General features: G+C 39.0%; 1 protein-coding gene across 1 annotated transcript in view; it reads left to right on the forward strand.

Annotated features, from left to right (window-relative positions):
* The first annotated feature begins 765 nt into the window (after window positions 1-765).
* Window positions 766-17,751, forward strand: part of TRIM44 (tripartite motif containing 44) — a 95,567-nt gene continuing 78,581 nt past the window's right edge. Inside the window, 3 exon segments of the mRNA XM_016123220.2 lie at window positions 766-951; window positions 954-1,871; window positions 17,590-17,667. Of these exon segments, the coding sequence (XP_015978706.2) occupies window positions 781-951; window positions 954-1,871; window positions 17,590-17,667 (1,167 nt within the window). The 5' untranslated portion in view covers window positions 766-780.

Consider the following 17,751-nt stretch of genomic DNA (forward strand, 5'->3'; position numbering starts at 1 on the left):
TTAACTTCTCCATGGTTACAAAGCCAACAAGTTGTAACATTAGGATTTGGGCCCCCCACAGGCAGTGGATCTTCCAAAACTGGCTTGTAAATAGCCACAAAAAGATACAGCCTGATTCTTGGCACTTTAGTATTGGTTAATAAATAATAGTTCTGTCCCCTTCTTTGGAACCCAATCTGAATCTAGACTGTCTTCTTACATAAAGGAAAAATGAATGCACACTGAAACTCTTATTCAATAAACACTGTCTCTCTCCATCTACCTCACCTGACATCTCAGCCAAACTCAAGGCAAGCTCTCAGAAAAAGGTGCAAAGGTGGCCACCACATTGGTTCTGAGCCCCTAGGAGGCAGGAATGCAAACAGACTTTGCAAATAGACGAAATATAGTATCGCTTTGGATAGAAAATGTTTGTTTGCTCAGCCTGACTTTGAGATTCCCCAAGTCCAGAACAAACACAACCCTTCTGGGGTCCTCTGGAAATCCCAAGTGGTCATGTTCAGTCTGGTAAACAACACTCTGCCCTGGCACCTTGCAGAGGACTCAACAGCGGGACCTGGAAAGGTAGGTGACAATTAGTCAGGAGAGAGACTGAAATACACACGTACACCTGCTCAGTGGCCCTGAAAAGTCAGGTTGACACCTACAGGGGAGGGCGTGGGGGAGGCGGGGCCCAATTCCCACCGCAAGAGTGTGCGGGAGGCCTCATGCATCCTCCCACTGCTTCCGGCGATTCGGAGCCCCCACGGGAAAGCCAGAAAAGGGCCATTGCCACTTTAAATGACTCAGGAAGTGAAAGGAGGCCGCCTGACTGGGAAAGGGAAAGTGGAACCGGGGCGGCGCGGGGGCCGCGGCGCCGCGATCTCGCCGGCGTAGCGAGAGGCCGGGCGGGCAGCGCGGCGCGGGGGCCGACGGGGGCGCCGGGTCGCCGCGCCGGAAGTGCCCCGGCCGCCCGAGGAAGCGCAGCGGGCGCCGAGCGGCAGAGCGGGCGGGAAGGCTCTCTGCTCCTCGTTCGAGCAGGGGCTACCCGGTGCAGCAGCGGCGGCGCCGCGGCCCCAGGCCCGCTCTGGGACACCGCGCGGCCCACGCGGGCGGCGATTCCCTAGGAGAGAACCGCGTGGGCAGGAGGACGTGTGAGGCTGCGCCAAGGCCGGACAGCGAGCACTGAGCCCCAGACGCTTGGGCCTCGTCACTGCACCCACATGGCCTCCGGAGTGGGCGCGGCCTTCGAGGAACTGCCGCACGACGGCACGTGTGACGAGTGCGAGCCCGACGAGGCTCCTGGGGCTGAGGAGGTGTGCCGAGAATGCGGGTTCTGCTACTGCCACCGCCATGCAGAGGCGCACAGGCAGAAATTCCCAGGGCACCACTTGGCCGAGTACGTCCACGGCTCTGCCCAGGCCTGGACCTCAGGAGCCCCCCAGGAAGGCGAGGGGAAGGGAGACGTGGAGGCCAAGGTGGAGAATGAGAGGGACGTAGAGGTCGAGATGGGGGAGGAAAGCGAGTCTGAGGAAGACAGTGAGTCCGAAGAAGAGAGCGAGACGGAGGAAGAGAGTGAGGATGAGAGCGACGAAGAGAGTGAAGAAGACAGTGAGGAAGAAATGGATGAACAAGAGAGCGAGGCGGAGGAAGACAACCATGAAGATGGAGAATCCGAGGCCGAGGGAGAAACTGAGGCAGAAAGTGAATTTGACCCAGAAATAGAAATGGAAGCGGAGAGAGTGGCCAAGAGGAAGTGTCCGGACCATGGGCTCGATTTGAGTACGTATTGCCAGGAAGACAAGCAGCTCATCTGTGTCCTGTGTCCAGTCATTGGGGCTCACCAGGGCCACCAACTCTCCACTCTAGACGAAGCCTTCGAAGAACTAAGAGTAAGTATAATGTATTCAGAGCATAGACCTAGAGGTCAGGACACCTGGGTTTCAACTCAGGTGGCGTAGTTGAGATCACATTCACTTTCATCATATCCCTAAAAAGCTAGTATATTCAGCTCTTTGGGAGCAGTGCTTTATTCACCTTTTTGGTTGAACTCTTCATAGAATCAGATCAAAGTTCTGGAATCAAGCGAGAAAAATACATGTAGAAATATATAAAATACAGTTTCTGGGAAATTGCAAGCCTCTGGTCTCTAGATCCCAGGTAAAGCATTCCTTAGGAGTTTTGACCCTGCCTAAGCCAATTCCTGCAGCATCACCATCGTAGAGACTAGTGCCTTGACTTAGGTCTCTTGATAAGGCAATCTCTTTGACTACTTGAAAACGTGGAAATTGATTTTGCCAAATGAATCCTTCGAAGCCTGGTGGTTCCTTTGTAGTGTAAGATTACCTAAGGTTGGGTTTTTGGTAACAACTTTGTGTATGCCTTGAGTTCCTTTTAGGTTCTTCATCTTAGATACTTGTTTAGAAGGGAGGATGAGAAGGTAGAGGCAAAATTGGGATGGGAGTGGGGGTTCCTAAGTCCTTCATCTTTTGTAGGAAGGCCAGGGCTTTATTTAGAGCCTTGTTGGTCTCCCAGACAAGTTCTTGGAAAGTAATAGACATTAATAGATGTTAGTTGAATCAATGAATTTGCAAATGATTTGCCTTTTATTTATGTTGTGGATGTTTACAATCAGTGGGAGAAACTGCTGGAGTTAATGAGGGAAGAAAATTTTGAGTGGAGTGATCGGGTTCATTAACTGATCATTTCATTAGTAAATGTCAGGGCAGCTTTTGTTTCCCAAAGCATCCTTGCTGGCACCGAGACAACAAATACTTTGATAATGAAAACCCCCTGTATTAAGATTTTCCCTTTTTTATTGTAAAATAAACAAAGTGTGTAAAAACATATGCACAGTCTAACAATTATAAAGTAACTACTGATGTAACCTCTTCCCACGTTAAGAAGTAAAATATTAGTAGTAGTATTGAAGGCCCATGCCTTTTCCAATTATAACCATGTCCCTTTCTCATAAGTAGCCATTATCTTGACTTACAATGTTTTTCTTGCTTATCTTTATACTTTTACCACATGCCTATGCATTTCTAAACACTTGACACAGTTGATATCATTTTGTTATCATGTACTGTTTGAGGTCTTGCTTCATTTTATTCAACATTGTGTTTGTGAGATTCATCTGGTAGGTGGTGGTGGTTCATTTTCATTGTTGTATAGCATTCCATTTTATGAGTATGCCACAGATTACCTATTCTGTCAGTAATGAACATCTGATTTCCAGATTCTGGAGCTTCTGGCTATTATAAACAATGTTGGCATAAACATTCTTGTTCATGTCTCCAGGTGCACATCTGCATATATTTAAATGGAATATAAACCTAAGAGTGTGATTGTTGGGCCATAGACTGTGCACCTCTTTAATAGAACTAGATAGTGCCAGTTGTTTTTCCAAAGTGGCTGTACTAATTTGCATCAGTATGAAGTGTTTGAGAGTTCTTGTTGCTCTGTGTCTTCACCAATGCTTTCCATTACAGAATTTTTAATTTTTGTCAGTTTTTTTGATATGTAATCTTCTTTTGATTTAAATTTCCTTTCCTCTAGTTACTGATGACTTTGAATATCTTTTGTTTTTCTTCTTTTGAAGTGCCTATTCAGGTCTTTTGCTCACTTTTCTGTTGGATTGTCTATCTTTTTCTCATGAACATACATATAGGAATATATATATATATATATATATATATATATATATATATATATATATATATATATATTTGTCCTGACTTCTTAGTTGTTTATACTTAGTCGTCATCTACTGTTTTCTCTTTTTCTTTACTTTTTAAAAAATTGTGCCTCGAATAGAAGTTCTTCATTTTAATGTGGTAGAATTTATCAGTAATTTTCTTTATTGTTAGAGCTTTTCTTGTCTTGTTCCACTTAGTATTGATTTTCGTGTAGTGGAAGTAGGGGCTCAATTTCATTCCCCCCCAACAGTCAGTTGCTCTAGCAGCATTTATTGAAAAGCCTTTCCTTTCTTCACACATCTGCTATGCCACCTGTCATATATTAAGTGCCTATACATTTGTGAATGTGTTTCTTAGCTCTTTTATTCTGTACTGTTGATTTATTAGTATATCCCTGTGTGAACATGTTTTCTGTTACCATAGGTTTGTGATATTTTTTTTCATATCATTAATCTTTCATCCAGTACTAGACATTGTGTCTAAAAGAACTGTAGACACTAGAACAATATTTTTTCCCTTTCAGAAAGGGCATGCCATTTGTTCTGTTAGGCAGCTAGGATGAGAGGCTGATCATTTTGATCCATCAAGGGTTTGAGCTTGGTCAGAGCTTGGATATAGCTTTAATTAGCTTGAGTTCAACTCTGGTTTCAAATGTTTCGAGGACAATGTACATTTGCTTATTGGCAAGAGAGTAAGTATCTTGGAATATTAAAAGTGTGATGATGATGAGAGAAGAGGATCTTTGTTATACTGTGTTCATTCATTCTTTGGTTCATTCTTAAAGTACTTCAAGGGCTGGTGCTTTCTAAGCACTGGGGATATAGCAGTAAGAAAAATAGAAAAAGTCCTTACTTTTACTGGAACTTGCATTGTATTAGAAGGAAAGAGAAAAGAACAAATTAGCAAATAAACATGTAATAAGTGTTATAAAGAAAAAATAAAACGCAATGTGTGATTAGAGAGGGCCAGGAAGCATCCTAGCTCTGCTACTTGCTTTTTGACCTTGGCTAAGTTATGTAACAGTTTGGCCTTGTTTGTATAGCTCTAAAATAGGTGTAAAGTTAGAAAATAAGATAAAATAGGATGTTTGTGAGAATAAATGACTTAGTTTGTGATACGATGCTTAACAATGCTAAAGACATTGTAATATAGCTGTTGTTTTTATTATATTACTATAAGGAATCTAATTAAACATACAAGTTTAGAGTTCAGTTTGTACAATGTTTTTGAGTGGCTGATATTGCTGGTAGAAGGCCAAATTGTTGCCAATGGCTTCTGACGCTTAAAGCAAACTTCAGAGTAGTCCAGAGAGCCAGGGTGACTGGAAAGCAAGAGGTGATTGGGGCGGAGGCAACCCGAAGGCTAGGCCAAAAGAACTAAGGGGAACACTTGGAAAGGACAGTGTTAACTCTTGGTAACTAAAGTGACTTTTGAAGTTTTCTTCCTGTGCTGCATTTCCAGTTTGGCTCCAGAAGGTTTGGTCTCCAAAAGATTTTGTGGGTCCAAATTTGAATTGAGCCTGTGTTCTAGCTTTATCCCTAAATATAGTTACTTAGCCCAAATTATGACCTCTCATCTGGGTCATAACTTCTCAGATATGCAGGTTTCTCTTACTGTGAACATAATTTCTGGCCCTGAAAGTAGGTCATTGGGTCTGACAAAGGAGGTTGATTTATTCATGTGAAAATTCTTATGTCATCTAAGGAATTTGTATTCATAGTTGCATTTAATGAATCTTTTTGTTGAATAGTAAAGTGCAATTAGATATACTTATAACTCTAGAATAGTAGCTTAGAAAATTATTTGATACATAACCTACAGTAGGGGAAATATATTTAATATCGTGACCTCGTTTATACACACACACACACACACACACACACACAGAGGTATACTTTTAAATAGCTCAAATAGAACACTGTTTACCTTACTGCATATGATGTGTTCTATTGTATTCTGTTACAAAAAAATTCAGGATTCTCTATCAAATTGATTTCGTTGCCCAGTAATGGCTCATGCCCTTATCTAGTTCACTCTATGATCACCTGAAGAAAAGGTGGAGTCTTTTAAAATGCCAAAGGAAGAATGGTTGGCAGAATTCAACAGCTACTTAGGAGCATTTGTGGAGTTCTTAATACGGTTTTGTTATGGAAAGACCCAAAGATTTTGAAGCCATACTCCTTGACCTTGAGTGTGCTTTTAAGATGGAAATTTGGGTGGAAAAACGTTAAGTGACATTGGGAACAACTACAGTGGGGAGCTGATAAGGGGCACTGTAGCAGGGTGGTTGGGAAGATAAAAGCATATGCTCAAAACAGCTGTCATTCTAGAGGGAGGTGGAGGTGTGCTGCAGCTGTATCCCAGTGGTCAGTTGCTCTAGCTCTTTAACCAGCTCATAAAGAAGCAGCTCTGGTAGGGAGGTAGAAGGTTGAAGGTCTATTGTAAGGTACCGAGTTATATTTTTTATTCTTGTCCAAAAGGATTTGGGGCATCTTCTAATAAAACCATAAAGCATTTTCTACACAGTGGTTCAGTTAGTGTTACTTGTTAGTATAGAATAAGACACAAGCTATAAGACTAAGATAAAGGAAATGGTTTGGTGTCAGTTGGAGCCACCCCATGTGGTCCTATGGAAAGTTTATATGAGGCCTGCAGTTCTGGGATTCCTCATCTCTGGGCACTAGCTTTTATGAAGTTTAACCCTTTAGCTGGGGAGAAGGATAGGTAGAGTTATTTCAGATAGTACCATGTACTAAGACAATATGTCATAGTCATGAAAGAGTGATTAGAAAATACCTGTGATTTGCCCTACCCCAGCCAATTAAATCAAATCTCTGGGGATGGTTAAGTATATTTTGTAAAATTTCCTCTATTGGGATTTGTGTTGTGTTCATCTCACGATTAGTCTAGAGTTACTGGTTCGAGGGAGGAAAACTACAGACATAAGGGTACATACTATCAAGGTGAGTTATTACTGTTGATACCTGGGAGACCAGGGATCTGGGAGACAGAGAACATGAAGTTGTCTGGTACTTCTGTCTCTGACTGTCTTTTATGTGGTGTCCCATGAACAATGATCATGGAACGCTTTATGCACTAGCCTGAGAAATGTCTCCTTGCCTTGCTTTATTCACTGGTCAACTTTTGAGTATAGCTTGATTCTTGAAAAATGCTTAATATTATTAATAGCTAGCACTCATGTAATATTATGTGCCAGTCATTGTTTTAAAGACTTTGCACATATTAACTTATTCAATACGCATAACAACTATAGATGTACATTTTATTATTATCTCTATTTTATAAAAGAAGGAAACTGAAGCATAGGAGATCAAATGGTTGATCTGGGGTCATACAGTTGGAAAATAGCAGAGCTTAGCCAGGGATCTGAATAGCTTAATAGCTGACTTGAAAATAAAGGTCCAAGCTTTCCTTGCTCCTTCTCTCAAGAATCCAGTGCCCTCTTTTTCTCGTCCCTGACCTTTTAATCAAAATAGAATGGGTTAATAGGCATTTTATACTATTAGACATTACTTTTAATGGTAAGGTTGGTAATGCAGCAGGCTTATCTCCTCTGAGGATAAAGGACTATATGCCTGTGACACCAGCTTTTCTTAACCATAGCCCACAACATGGAATTTGCCCTGCCTGTCTGTTGTACCCACCTTTTCTCTTCCCTTGCATCTGACCTAAGACTGAGAAGCTAGAGATTGATCTGTGTCAGTGCTCAGTGTGCTTTCGCTTAAAGTTACCCTTCAGTCTGGAGTGACAAGCTCAGTTTCATGCTTCTGTTTCTGTTGGTTGTTTTTATATCCAGAGCCAGTAGCTAAACTTGTGTGGCAGAAAGGATGCTCAGAAGAGGGGACAAAGTATAGACAGAGAATGGATAGAACAAAACCTTTAGTCTGGATATGTGGGATAGAGATGAGAGTGGGGTGAAAAACAGAACTCTGGCCCTGGGAGACTTAAATCATATATGTGTGTGTGTGTCTATAATAGGGATCAAGTCAACATGGTATCGTGGGAAAAATCAATATTGATGCCATTTTCAGATGTTGAAAATGAATAAATGAAAAAAACAAGCAGACAAAATCCTCCAAATATACTAAAAGGCTCAATCCATAATTTATGGCAAATAACCATATGGGCAGTGACTCTGATGTTCATTATAATGTGCTAGATTAGTCTCGTTGAATATTTAATTATAAAACTCACTTTCAGATGTGTTTAGCTTGTTTTTGATCAAACAGCAGAGTAATCTGCTTTTAACTTATATAGAATATTAGAGAAAATATTTATTATATGTTCAAACTATAGCATATAGTTTGCTTTAATGTCAAAGACTTATATTTTAAGTTAATTATATTTCTCTGAATAATTTTGAAGTACTTATGGTGAGCTGCGTGACCTACTGAGAAGAATAAAGAATGGTTCCTGACATCAGGAAGCTTATAGTCTAATAGGAAAGATAGTCTTTTGTCTTTGTGTGTGTGTGTTAGAAGTACAAGATTTCTTGGAGGAGGTGGTGTTCGTGTGTGTGTGGTGTTCAAAGATGGATAGGATTTTACCAGGTAGATACAGACTGTTAGATAACCCGCCTCTGTGTTCCCATAGCAACAGCTGTACACCATTATTATAGCACTAAATACAGTATACTGCCAATGTTATTTCTTTATATGTCTGTATCCTGAGTGGATTATAAAATCTACTCGAGTTAAGATTGTATGCTGTTATTCTCTGTATTCCCAGCACCTAGCACAGTGCCTGTTGGATAGTAGACATACACGAAATATTTGTTAAATTTATGATACAAAGTATAGTCTCATCTAGTTTTGGGGGATCAATGAAGAACTTGAGACTATTGCATAGTGATTTAGTATATCAATGATTACATCAGTTCAACTGCATCTAAAATAATGAAATAATTTGGAAAAATCGAAAGTAACAGCTAATCAAAACAAGATAGGTATTTATTTCTCTCTTGTGTGAAAGAAGTCTGGATGTAGGCAGCCTAAAGCTGGTATGGAAGAACCATGATGTTTTCAAGAATATAGGTTCTTTCCAACTCCACTCTGTCATCCTTAGGGTGTAATCCAAGTCACGGACTGCTGGAGGTGTAGCTAGCACGTTTGAGTTCAGGACAACAAGCATAGGAAAGTGAAGAAGGGCACACACCTCTATTTTGAGAGAATCCTCCAGAAGTTGCACACATTGCTTCTTGTGCGTCTTTGGCCAGAATTCAGTACCGTGGCCTCATCTAGTTGCAAGGGAGGCTGGGAAATAGTCCCCCCCCCCCCCGCCACAGACTACATTGTATCTAGTAAATCTGAGGTCTCTTACTAAGGAAAAATGGGAGAATGAATATGAAAGACCAAGCAGTCTTGCAAAGTCTTTGCAATCTATGGAGTTGAGTCCTGGCTCTGTTACTTATTGGCTGTGCCATGTTGGATAATTCACTCAGCCTCCTTGAGTCTTGGTTTCCTCATCTGTAACATGAGTATAATAATTGTTTCTCCTCATTGGATTATAGTGAGGAACAAACAAGATCATACATGTAAAGAGCTTAGCACAATGCCTGGGATATAATAAGCCGTCAGCAATTGGCTCTTATTCTTATTACTGTTATAGAGCCATCTGAGGTTCTATTCTGAGTTCAATGCCAGACCAGTCAGTCTGGCAGCAGTAGAAGTTCTGGATACCAAGTTTCTTTGGGTGAAAACTATTCAGCCCCCTCTCCTTCTGCTCCTTCTCCTTCTGCTTGCTCTATTCTGGTGGGTAGATAGGTTAGTGAAAAACTTGTCTTCAGAGAAGAGGCTCCTGTATATTTCAGTGTCCTGCTGGTGCCTTATGCACTAGCTAACCAAAACACAGCTGGTAGGTCTAATTTTAGGTTCATAAGTCTTGCTTGTTGTCCTCTTTAGATTCTGTTTTACGTTCTGAACTGTGGGAAGTTTTTATAGAAGCAGAAGGGATGCAGGGGCAATATACCCTTTACTTTCTGGTTAGAAATGCGCCTCCATTTTCTTTCCAGTAGGCAATCATGGGGAGAGATGTTAATACGCATCCCTGCTGTTCTTCTCTCTGTACTTCGGGTCTGTGTGAACCCTGGCAGGGTACAACTTGTGTTGAGCGGTAGACTCTGACTTCATGTGTATGAAAAATGAAAATGCTAACCTTCAGTTGAGGTTATAAAACTAAGAATCTAGGAACTCTTATCTGCTATTGAATTTTGAGGTTCTTTGCAGAGATTGGAATAGTAATAGTTATTGAGTGGTTTTAGGTCAGGTACTTTTCATTCATTTTTTTCCTTTGATCTCAATACAACTTCCACAATAAGCTATGTATTATGATTCTCAGATGAAGAAACTGATAGGCACTTTGCAGAAGGTCGCCTATCTAATAAGAGGAAGGACTAGGTCTGGCTCCAAAGTACATGTTCTTTCCACCATCCCATTTTGCCTCTATTCTTACTTAATTCTCCCCACTTACGTTGAACCTTTCAAAGTTGTATACATACTCTCCTGATGTTTACTATCTATACGAAGATATTTAATTGATACATATTTTCTGAACATTCTAAAACTGTTCTTTCCCTTTTACTGAAGTTTTCTTCCTGTATATTTTACATAGTATATTGATTAGTAACACATTGTTTTGTTCATTTTTTCCCATTAGGAACTTCTCTAGCTCAGTACTTGATACTTAGTAGTTGCTCAATATATTGTTATTCATTTAATAATAATAATAACAATGATAACTAAAATTTATTGAGAGCTTATAGGCCAGATTCTGTAGTATAAACTTCAAATTATCTCATTAAATTTTTACCACAATTCTTTGAGGTAGAGAAATATATAAATTTTTTATTAAATAAATATTATAAATATTAAATATATAAATATATTTTGTATATTGTTTTAAGTTAGTAGCATAATATATATTTTTTTGCTTTGATCTGTTTGTTCAATCAGGTAGAGTAATTTGAGCAGTAGGAAATTTAACAATAAACAATTCTGTCTCTGGTCTCATTGTATGAGCAAAACAGGCATAAACAAGTTAAAAAGTGAATATTTCAAATAATGATAAGTACTATAAATAACAAACTAGGTTAAAGAGAAAGAGAGTGACTGGGATGGGGGAATGAGAGAGGCTGTTTAAGAATCTGAAAGGACTTTTTTGAGGAAGTGACCTGAGTATAGTTAGAGCCAGTGATGGCAAGATCTGGAGGCATAGTGGTCTAGGTGGAGGGAATAGTGAATATAGAGGCTCTGAGGTGGAACAAACTTACCGAGGGATACAAAGGATGGCCAGAATGTAATAAGGGTGGGAGGGTGGAGGAGTAGTAGATAAAGTCAGATTACCAAGTAGGCCATAATAAGGATTTTAGATTTTCTTTTGAGTAGCCATAGACTTTATGCAAGGGAATAAGTGATTTATGTTCTTAAAATTTCACTCTGATTCCTTTGTGGAGAATGGACTGTAGGGTAGCAGGAGTGGGAGCAGTAATGTTGCTTGAACTAGGGAGTAGTGGAGATGGTGAAGAGTAGTTGGATATGGCATATGTTTTAGAGTTAGATCTAAAAAGACTTGGCGATGGGTTTTCTTGGGCCCAAAAATGATTTTGGATCTGAGCAACTATATAAAGATAGTTGCCTAACATAGTGGATTTAAAGTTGAATAATGTGAAAAAGGTGGTAAGGAATTTTTGTATGTGGCATGGTTATACTAAAATTTAGTTCTCTATCCTTTTGACAAGGCTTTGCTTTCTAATTTGATTCCCTAGGAGGATTTCTCATCCATTCTATCTTCCCCTCTTTTTCCACTATTTCCATTGTTTTTCCTAAACAAAACCTGTTTGTAAAAATGACAGAAAGTTGAGTTGATTTTTTTTTAAACCATGGTACCAGCACAAGGCCAGCAGGACAGGAAAAAAATAAAATAGACAGCCAGTATTCTTTCTGAACTCAACATCTTCTGATTCTTTGTAATATAGAATTCAATACTTAGGAGCCAGTTGAGGATATTTAAGTGACATAATTACATTTCTACTGACACAGGACTTTTCTTTTGGTGCACATTGGTTATTGGCATTAAAGTAAAGTGACTCCCATAAAAGTACAGAGACTGGTTGTAAAGAAATAGTTCTTGTTGTGATGCCATTTTGACCTTCCACATTCCACCTTTGTTTTTAATTAACCCTTGTCCATTTTTCAAAGGGTGTTTACATCAGAATGAACTATATTATTCCTATATTTTGGAGTAAATGGATGGAAATGTGTCTATGAGATATTGTGAACCTCTATGAAGAAAGATACTTCAACTTTCTTGGTGTTGAAATACAAGGACCCTTAGAGGTAAACAAACACACACTTTGAGAGAGAGTTGCTTCCAGAGATAGCAACTTCAAATGTCTACAGGGACCAGAAAGGTAATGTAAATGAAAGAAGCAAGCCAGAGTAACTCTGGCAGACTGGAGAGAGCTTGCCTTGCCTAAAGTGGATAGCTGCTACTCAACTTCAGCCAGGTGCTGCTAGGTGGGAATGGGAGGGAGCCCAATACAATCATACCTTTCAGATTTTCAAAAGAAGCTAGAAATCTTTATTGTTATATCTTCTGATTTTTAAATTAGCATCTAATTTAAGAATTCCCAGTATGCTGTGTGGGACAACACTCTCAAAGCCTAAAGGTCCTGTAGGCTGCCCACCAAAAATTTGTAGTTTTTGGTTTGTCCCATTTTCTTCATTTACAATTTGAGAAACAACTGAGAGGTATAAAATGACTTTCCGAAGCTCACACAGCAGTTAGTAGCAGAACTAGGAATGGAACCTGGGTTTCTTTTCTCTGTGCAATTCTCTTTAAACTATAGGAAGTTTAAACTTTTTTGGGACTCTGAGGAAAGCAAATGTCTTTTTCTCTAGACAACTGCATGTACATTGCAAATTTTGCATATAGTTTTGGGGATTTCAAACTCACTGAAATCTGCACATGAACACCAGGTAAAGTACTCTCTCTTTTACGTGCCGATTCATTTGTTTTCACTGCACACGTGAAAACAGTGTGACGGTACTTAACATTTAGGCAAACTCATGGAGAGAGACGCTCGAAACAGAAGCCCTAGGTCTGTCCTTCCTTTCTCCTTCCTTTCTATTCTGTATACCAAATCTTAATTAGATAGTAGGGCTACATGTAGATAGTCTAAGACTCTTCCTACTACAAACCCTGATACCAGTCCCTCCAGTCTTTGTTTTTCTAGTCTTTTACACATATGTGTCACCCATAGAAAATAAGTTTTTTGTATTTTTTTAAAATGGTATTTATAGTATATATCATTTTGCAAGTTTTTTTCTTTTTCATCATTATGACTTGTCTTGTATTCATGTACAAACAGATCTACTTCATTCTTATTTGGTATTTTATACTCCATATTTTGTTAATTCCATAGTTTATCAATCCACTATTGATGGGTGCTTAGGATGTTTCCAGTTTTTCACTATGAAGAGTGCTGCAATATATATTTTTGTGCGTGCCTCCTTGACACATGTGCTAGTGTTTCCCAAGAGGAGAGAGAAATGGACTTACTAGGCATGTGATTTTAGCGTAGCTTTATAATTTTATACCAGCAACATATGAAAGTCTGTAATTTCCCCAAAGTTCCACATCACTTGATATTATCAAATCAAAACTTTTTTTCAGTATGATGTATAAAATGATCTTAAGTAATTTGAGCTTTTTAAAAAACATTTTTTTCATGTGTTTATTAGCCATTTCACATTTTGGTTACGTTCAAGTCCTTTTTTGGGATTTCTTTTGTGCTTGTCTTTTTCTTATTTATGGGAATCCCTAATGTATTTTCGCATGTATTCTTGATACCAACCTCTCCTGTTGTATACTTTTAATCTTTCATTTAGATCTTTCTGATCCTGGTTTTGTCATTAACTAGCTCTGTAATTTTGGGGATATTGTTTAACATCTACAGAACTGTTTTTCTCCATTACGAAGTGAGAATACAGTACTCTGTAGTTATTTTGCTGTTGTGAAATGCCAGTGAAAGAGTGTGAGCTCTGTGATTTTGCAGTTCTTCATTCGATTTCCACCAGCCATTTCCTCATCTGTAAAGTGGGAAAATACAGCTTTTTAGATTTATTCTGAAATGCCAATGGAAAAGCATATGGAAGTGTTTTGGAGAGTAAAGAATAGCTTTAAATGTAAACCATTTTGTTTTTTCTTTGACTTTATGATAACTTATCCCTACGAGTTGGCTTTTGTGAAGCATCCCACATTTCCACAGATTGATTGAACTGAGGAGTGGGTGTTACAACATAGCACTTGTCTCTTTTTATTCTACATTCTCTTGGGGGAGGAAAGAGTACATAAGATACGCTCACATTGAATTTCATGTTCTTGGAATGCAGTGGGTGAGATGGAGGTGGAGAACAACAGTATCAAGAGAAACTCACTTCTTCACCACTCACAGTGCTTGCACCAAGGACTGACATAGTAGAATCTGGCTGCTTATAGAACCAAATGTCTACGAGGTTTGAATTATCCTGCCTTTTGTTATTATTCCGATCCACTTCTCAATTAGAACTCAGGTTTCAGAGACAGCTGTTCTGTTCTACCACAGAACAGCTGTCTCTGAAACCTGAGTTCTAATTTCCTTTTGGCTGATGACCGCCCTATGCAAACAAATAGATATGATAATCAATACCACCTTAGACCTAGACAACCCTGTGCCTCTGCCCTGTGTTCCATATTTTAAAGAGCCCTTCCTTTAGCCATGCCTATCCCCTTCTAGACCACTTTCCAAGTACTCAGGACCTCAGAATTACCTGATGAAATGTCCTGAACCTGCTTCTAAGGCCTGTAGAGCCTCTTTCTAGTTCTTTCTCCCAAACACGGATCAAGCTATTAGACCCCACCCCTGATGTCTGCTTTCCTGGGTTCTGGGTTGACTAAGGGTCACTGCTTGAGAGGGATGTTTTCGGAACCTGGGTGTATTAGCTTGAACTTCTGTGTACAAGGCCTCTTGAAGTGGTAAAAGAAAGGTAGATTGGGGGGCCAGGGTCTTCTATTTGTACTCTTGCCCAGCCCTGCAACGGCCAGGGGCAGGTCTGCCCAGAGGAGCCTCTCCATTCTGATTGCTTATTTTATGGGTTAAAAAAGACGTTGGGGAACGTTTTCTTCACCACCCATTTAGAGGCTGAGTATAGCTAGCTCAGTATAGACCCATATTGATCTTTGAAAATAATTCTCAAAGACAGTGGGGGCAAGGAGGTGGGATGGGTGAATTTCTTGAAGGGAGAGTCCCTGTGCCTCTGTCTCCTCTGTCTCTCTCATGGGTAGGCAGTGCTGCTGATGCTTTGTTAAAAGGAAAAAGGATTCTGCTGACATGGTGTATTTTTATGAAAGAAGGCTAAGGGTTCCCTTATCTCTCCACACAAGGCATATCTGCCTGCAAACAGGCTGTCTGCTTCTTAGGGATTCCTTCATTCTGTTTCCTTTCTGAATGTTTTAAGGCACAGTTTCATGAATTCCTTTCTATTCTCTAGAGCCAGGGGGAAAGTCATAATATATCAGGGTTCTTGTTGAAGAGCTTAAAATGGGCGCTGGCAGCTGGGTTGTGGGGAAAGGAAGCTTTCCAGGGACAAGTGACCTGCTTGTTCAGCCAATGAGAAGCAGTTTAGAGGAATGATATCACCAGACAGGCTTTATTGTTTGATCATCTCGTAAAAGCAGGATTGTGTCTAGCGACTTAATCCTTTTTTAGGTACTTCGGGTCTCACCCACTCCCTGGTATGTGACCTCCAGATTTCTTTTTCCAATTGTCTGCTATGAGACCACAGATGTTAAAGATTGAAATTGGTGAAAATATTTCAAGAGTTGTAAATTATCCTTTTAAAAAAACAAATTATTAAAATTTAGAACCATGGAATGAGAATGCCAATGAAGATGTGTTACATCAGACTTTTACTGTGTAGACTTGGGAGAGAAAGGTTAAAGGGAAAAAAAATTTAGCCTTTAGTCTATTTTAATCTATATGATAGGGTCTTACTAAGTACATATTTCCTGTTTTGGAGGAATTGAAATTGGTTTTGCAAATTTGGAAAATATCACTGATTGTGAGGCCAATTTCAAGTAACAGATAGTTGTAGAATTTGTTTACATTGTTCTTCTTTACTCTCCCTTCCCTAAAATGGTAATCATTTTACTTCGTCACGCTTCCTTTTTGTTACTGGTAAAATGAGGGTGATGATCCTACCCTATCCTGTAGAGGAGTTGCAATTAGAAAATAAACTAATTCATGTGATTTTTAGATCGTGCTACACACATATTATTATTAGGGCATTTATTTCTTAAGATTTCATGTTTATTCATTCATTTTTCCAGCAGATTTTTTTTTTTAATTAAGTTTATTGGGGGTAACATTGTTAATACAGTTGTCTAATTTTCAGGTGTACATTATAATTTGACATCTATATATTCTAATATGTGATTACCACCCAGAGTCCAGTTTTCTTCATTAGCAGACTTTTTCAAATGCCACCTTGATGCTAGGCGCAGGTACAGAGGTAAAAAAAGATGTAATTCTTAACCCTTAAGGAATTTAAAACATTGTGAGGGAGACTGACAATAATAATAAAAATGTCTCATGCATCTATTGTATTTACCATATACCCTATGATAAGCACCTTGACATATATTATCTCATTTAATCTTATTACAACCCTATGAAATAGGTACCATGTTTAGCTTCATATTACAGATAAAAAAAATCGAGGCACAGGGAGGCTAAGTGACTTGTCTAAGAAATGGGATTTGAATCCAGACAGTGTAGCTCTAGCATCTCTGCTCTAAATCCATACCGACAAATATAGTAGTCACTATATTGAGTATGGTTTTGGAGCAGTTGAAATATGGCTAGTCCAAATTGAATTGGGCTGTATGAAATACATACTAGATTTCAAAGACCTAGTATGAAACTGTAAAATACCCTCATGTTAAAACTACATGTTTCAGTGATTGTATTTCAGATATACTAAGTAAAATATAATAAAGTTAATTTCACTTTATTTTTGTGGCTACTAGAAAACTTAGAATTACATATATGGCTTGCATTTGTTGCTAACATTACATTTCTTTGGATTGTACTAATCTAAGTCATTATAATGCAATAAGAACAATAATAATAGAAGATGACATTTGTAGAGCACTTAACTGTGTGCCACATACTATGCTAATACCTTTACAAACACTATTTCGATTAAGCCTAATATTAACCCTGTTCGTTATCCCCATTTTATAGAAGGGGAGAAGGTTTGAGAAAGTCAGTAATTTGCCTGAGGTTAATCAACTAGTTATTGACAGACCCCAAATGTGAAACCTGTACTCAGGTTTTTGACACAGACAAAAATATATGTTTGACTCAAAAACTTGTACTCAACCAGCATACTGTAATACTATTTCCAATTATATCTCAGGGCATTTTCTTTGTTTTTATTTTTATAAGGATATTTAATATTGCATACTTCTGTATTCGATGTGTAGAAGTTTAAAATAGAAATCTCTAGGTAATAAAATATACATCCCAGAAGGAAATCTCTTTTACAGAGCCTTGGCCCTGAGTGAACACTGGCATAGTTGAGCCCTGTGATGAAGCAGCAAGTCAGCCTGTACTAATTGCATTTAATTTTCATTCCAGTAGTTCTTTCAGGTGACTGGGCAATGTATGTCCCCAACCCTCTTTGTCGATAGAGAAGAGGATGAGAGGAAATGCTGTTTTCTTTAGTTGTTTAGTTCTATTGGCTGAGAACGAGAAAAATTGCTTTCTGTTTCATTGTCCTATGAAATGCTGTTTGTGTTCAGGAAAGCAACAAAATGCTGTCTAATGACCCCTGACTTTTCTTTTTTCTAGAGCAAAGACTCAGGCGGATTAAAGGCGGCTATGATAGAGTTGGTGGAGAGGTTAAAGTTCAAGAGCTCAGACCCTAAAGTAAGTATTTTGGAATTTCGAGGGTTGATACTCCAAGTATGGGTATCCCTCACTTTTTGAAAGTTCAGTTTACATCACTTCGCT

This window comes from Rousettus aegyptiacus, unplaced genomic scaffold (genome assembly GCF_014176215.1).
Source record: "Rousettus aegyptiacus isolate mRouAeg1 unplaced genomic scaffold, mRouAeg1.p scaffold_m13_p_5, whole genome shotgun sequence".
Taxonomy (NCBI): Eukaryota; Metazoa; Chordata; class Mammalia; order Chiroptera; family Pteropodidae; genus Rousettus; species Rousettus aegyptiacus.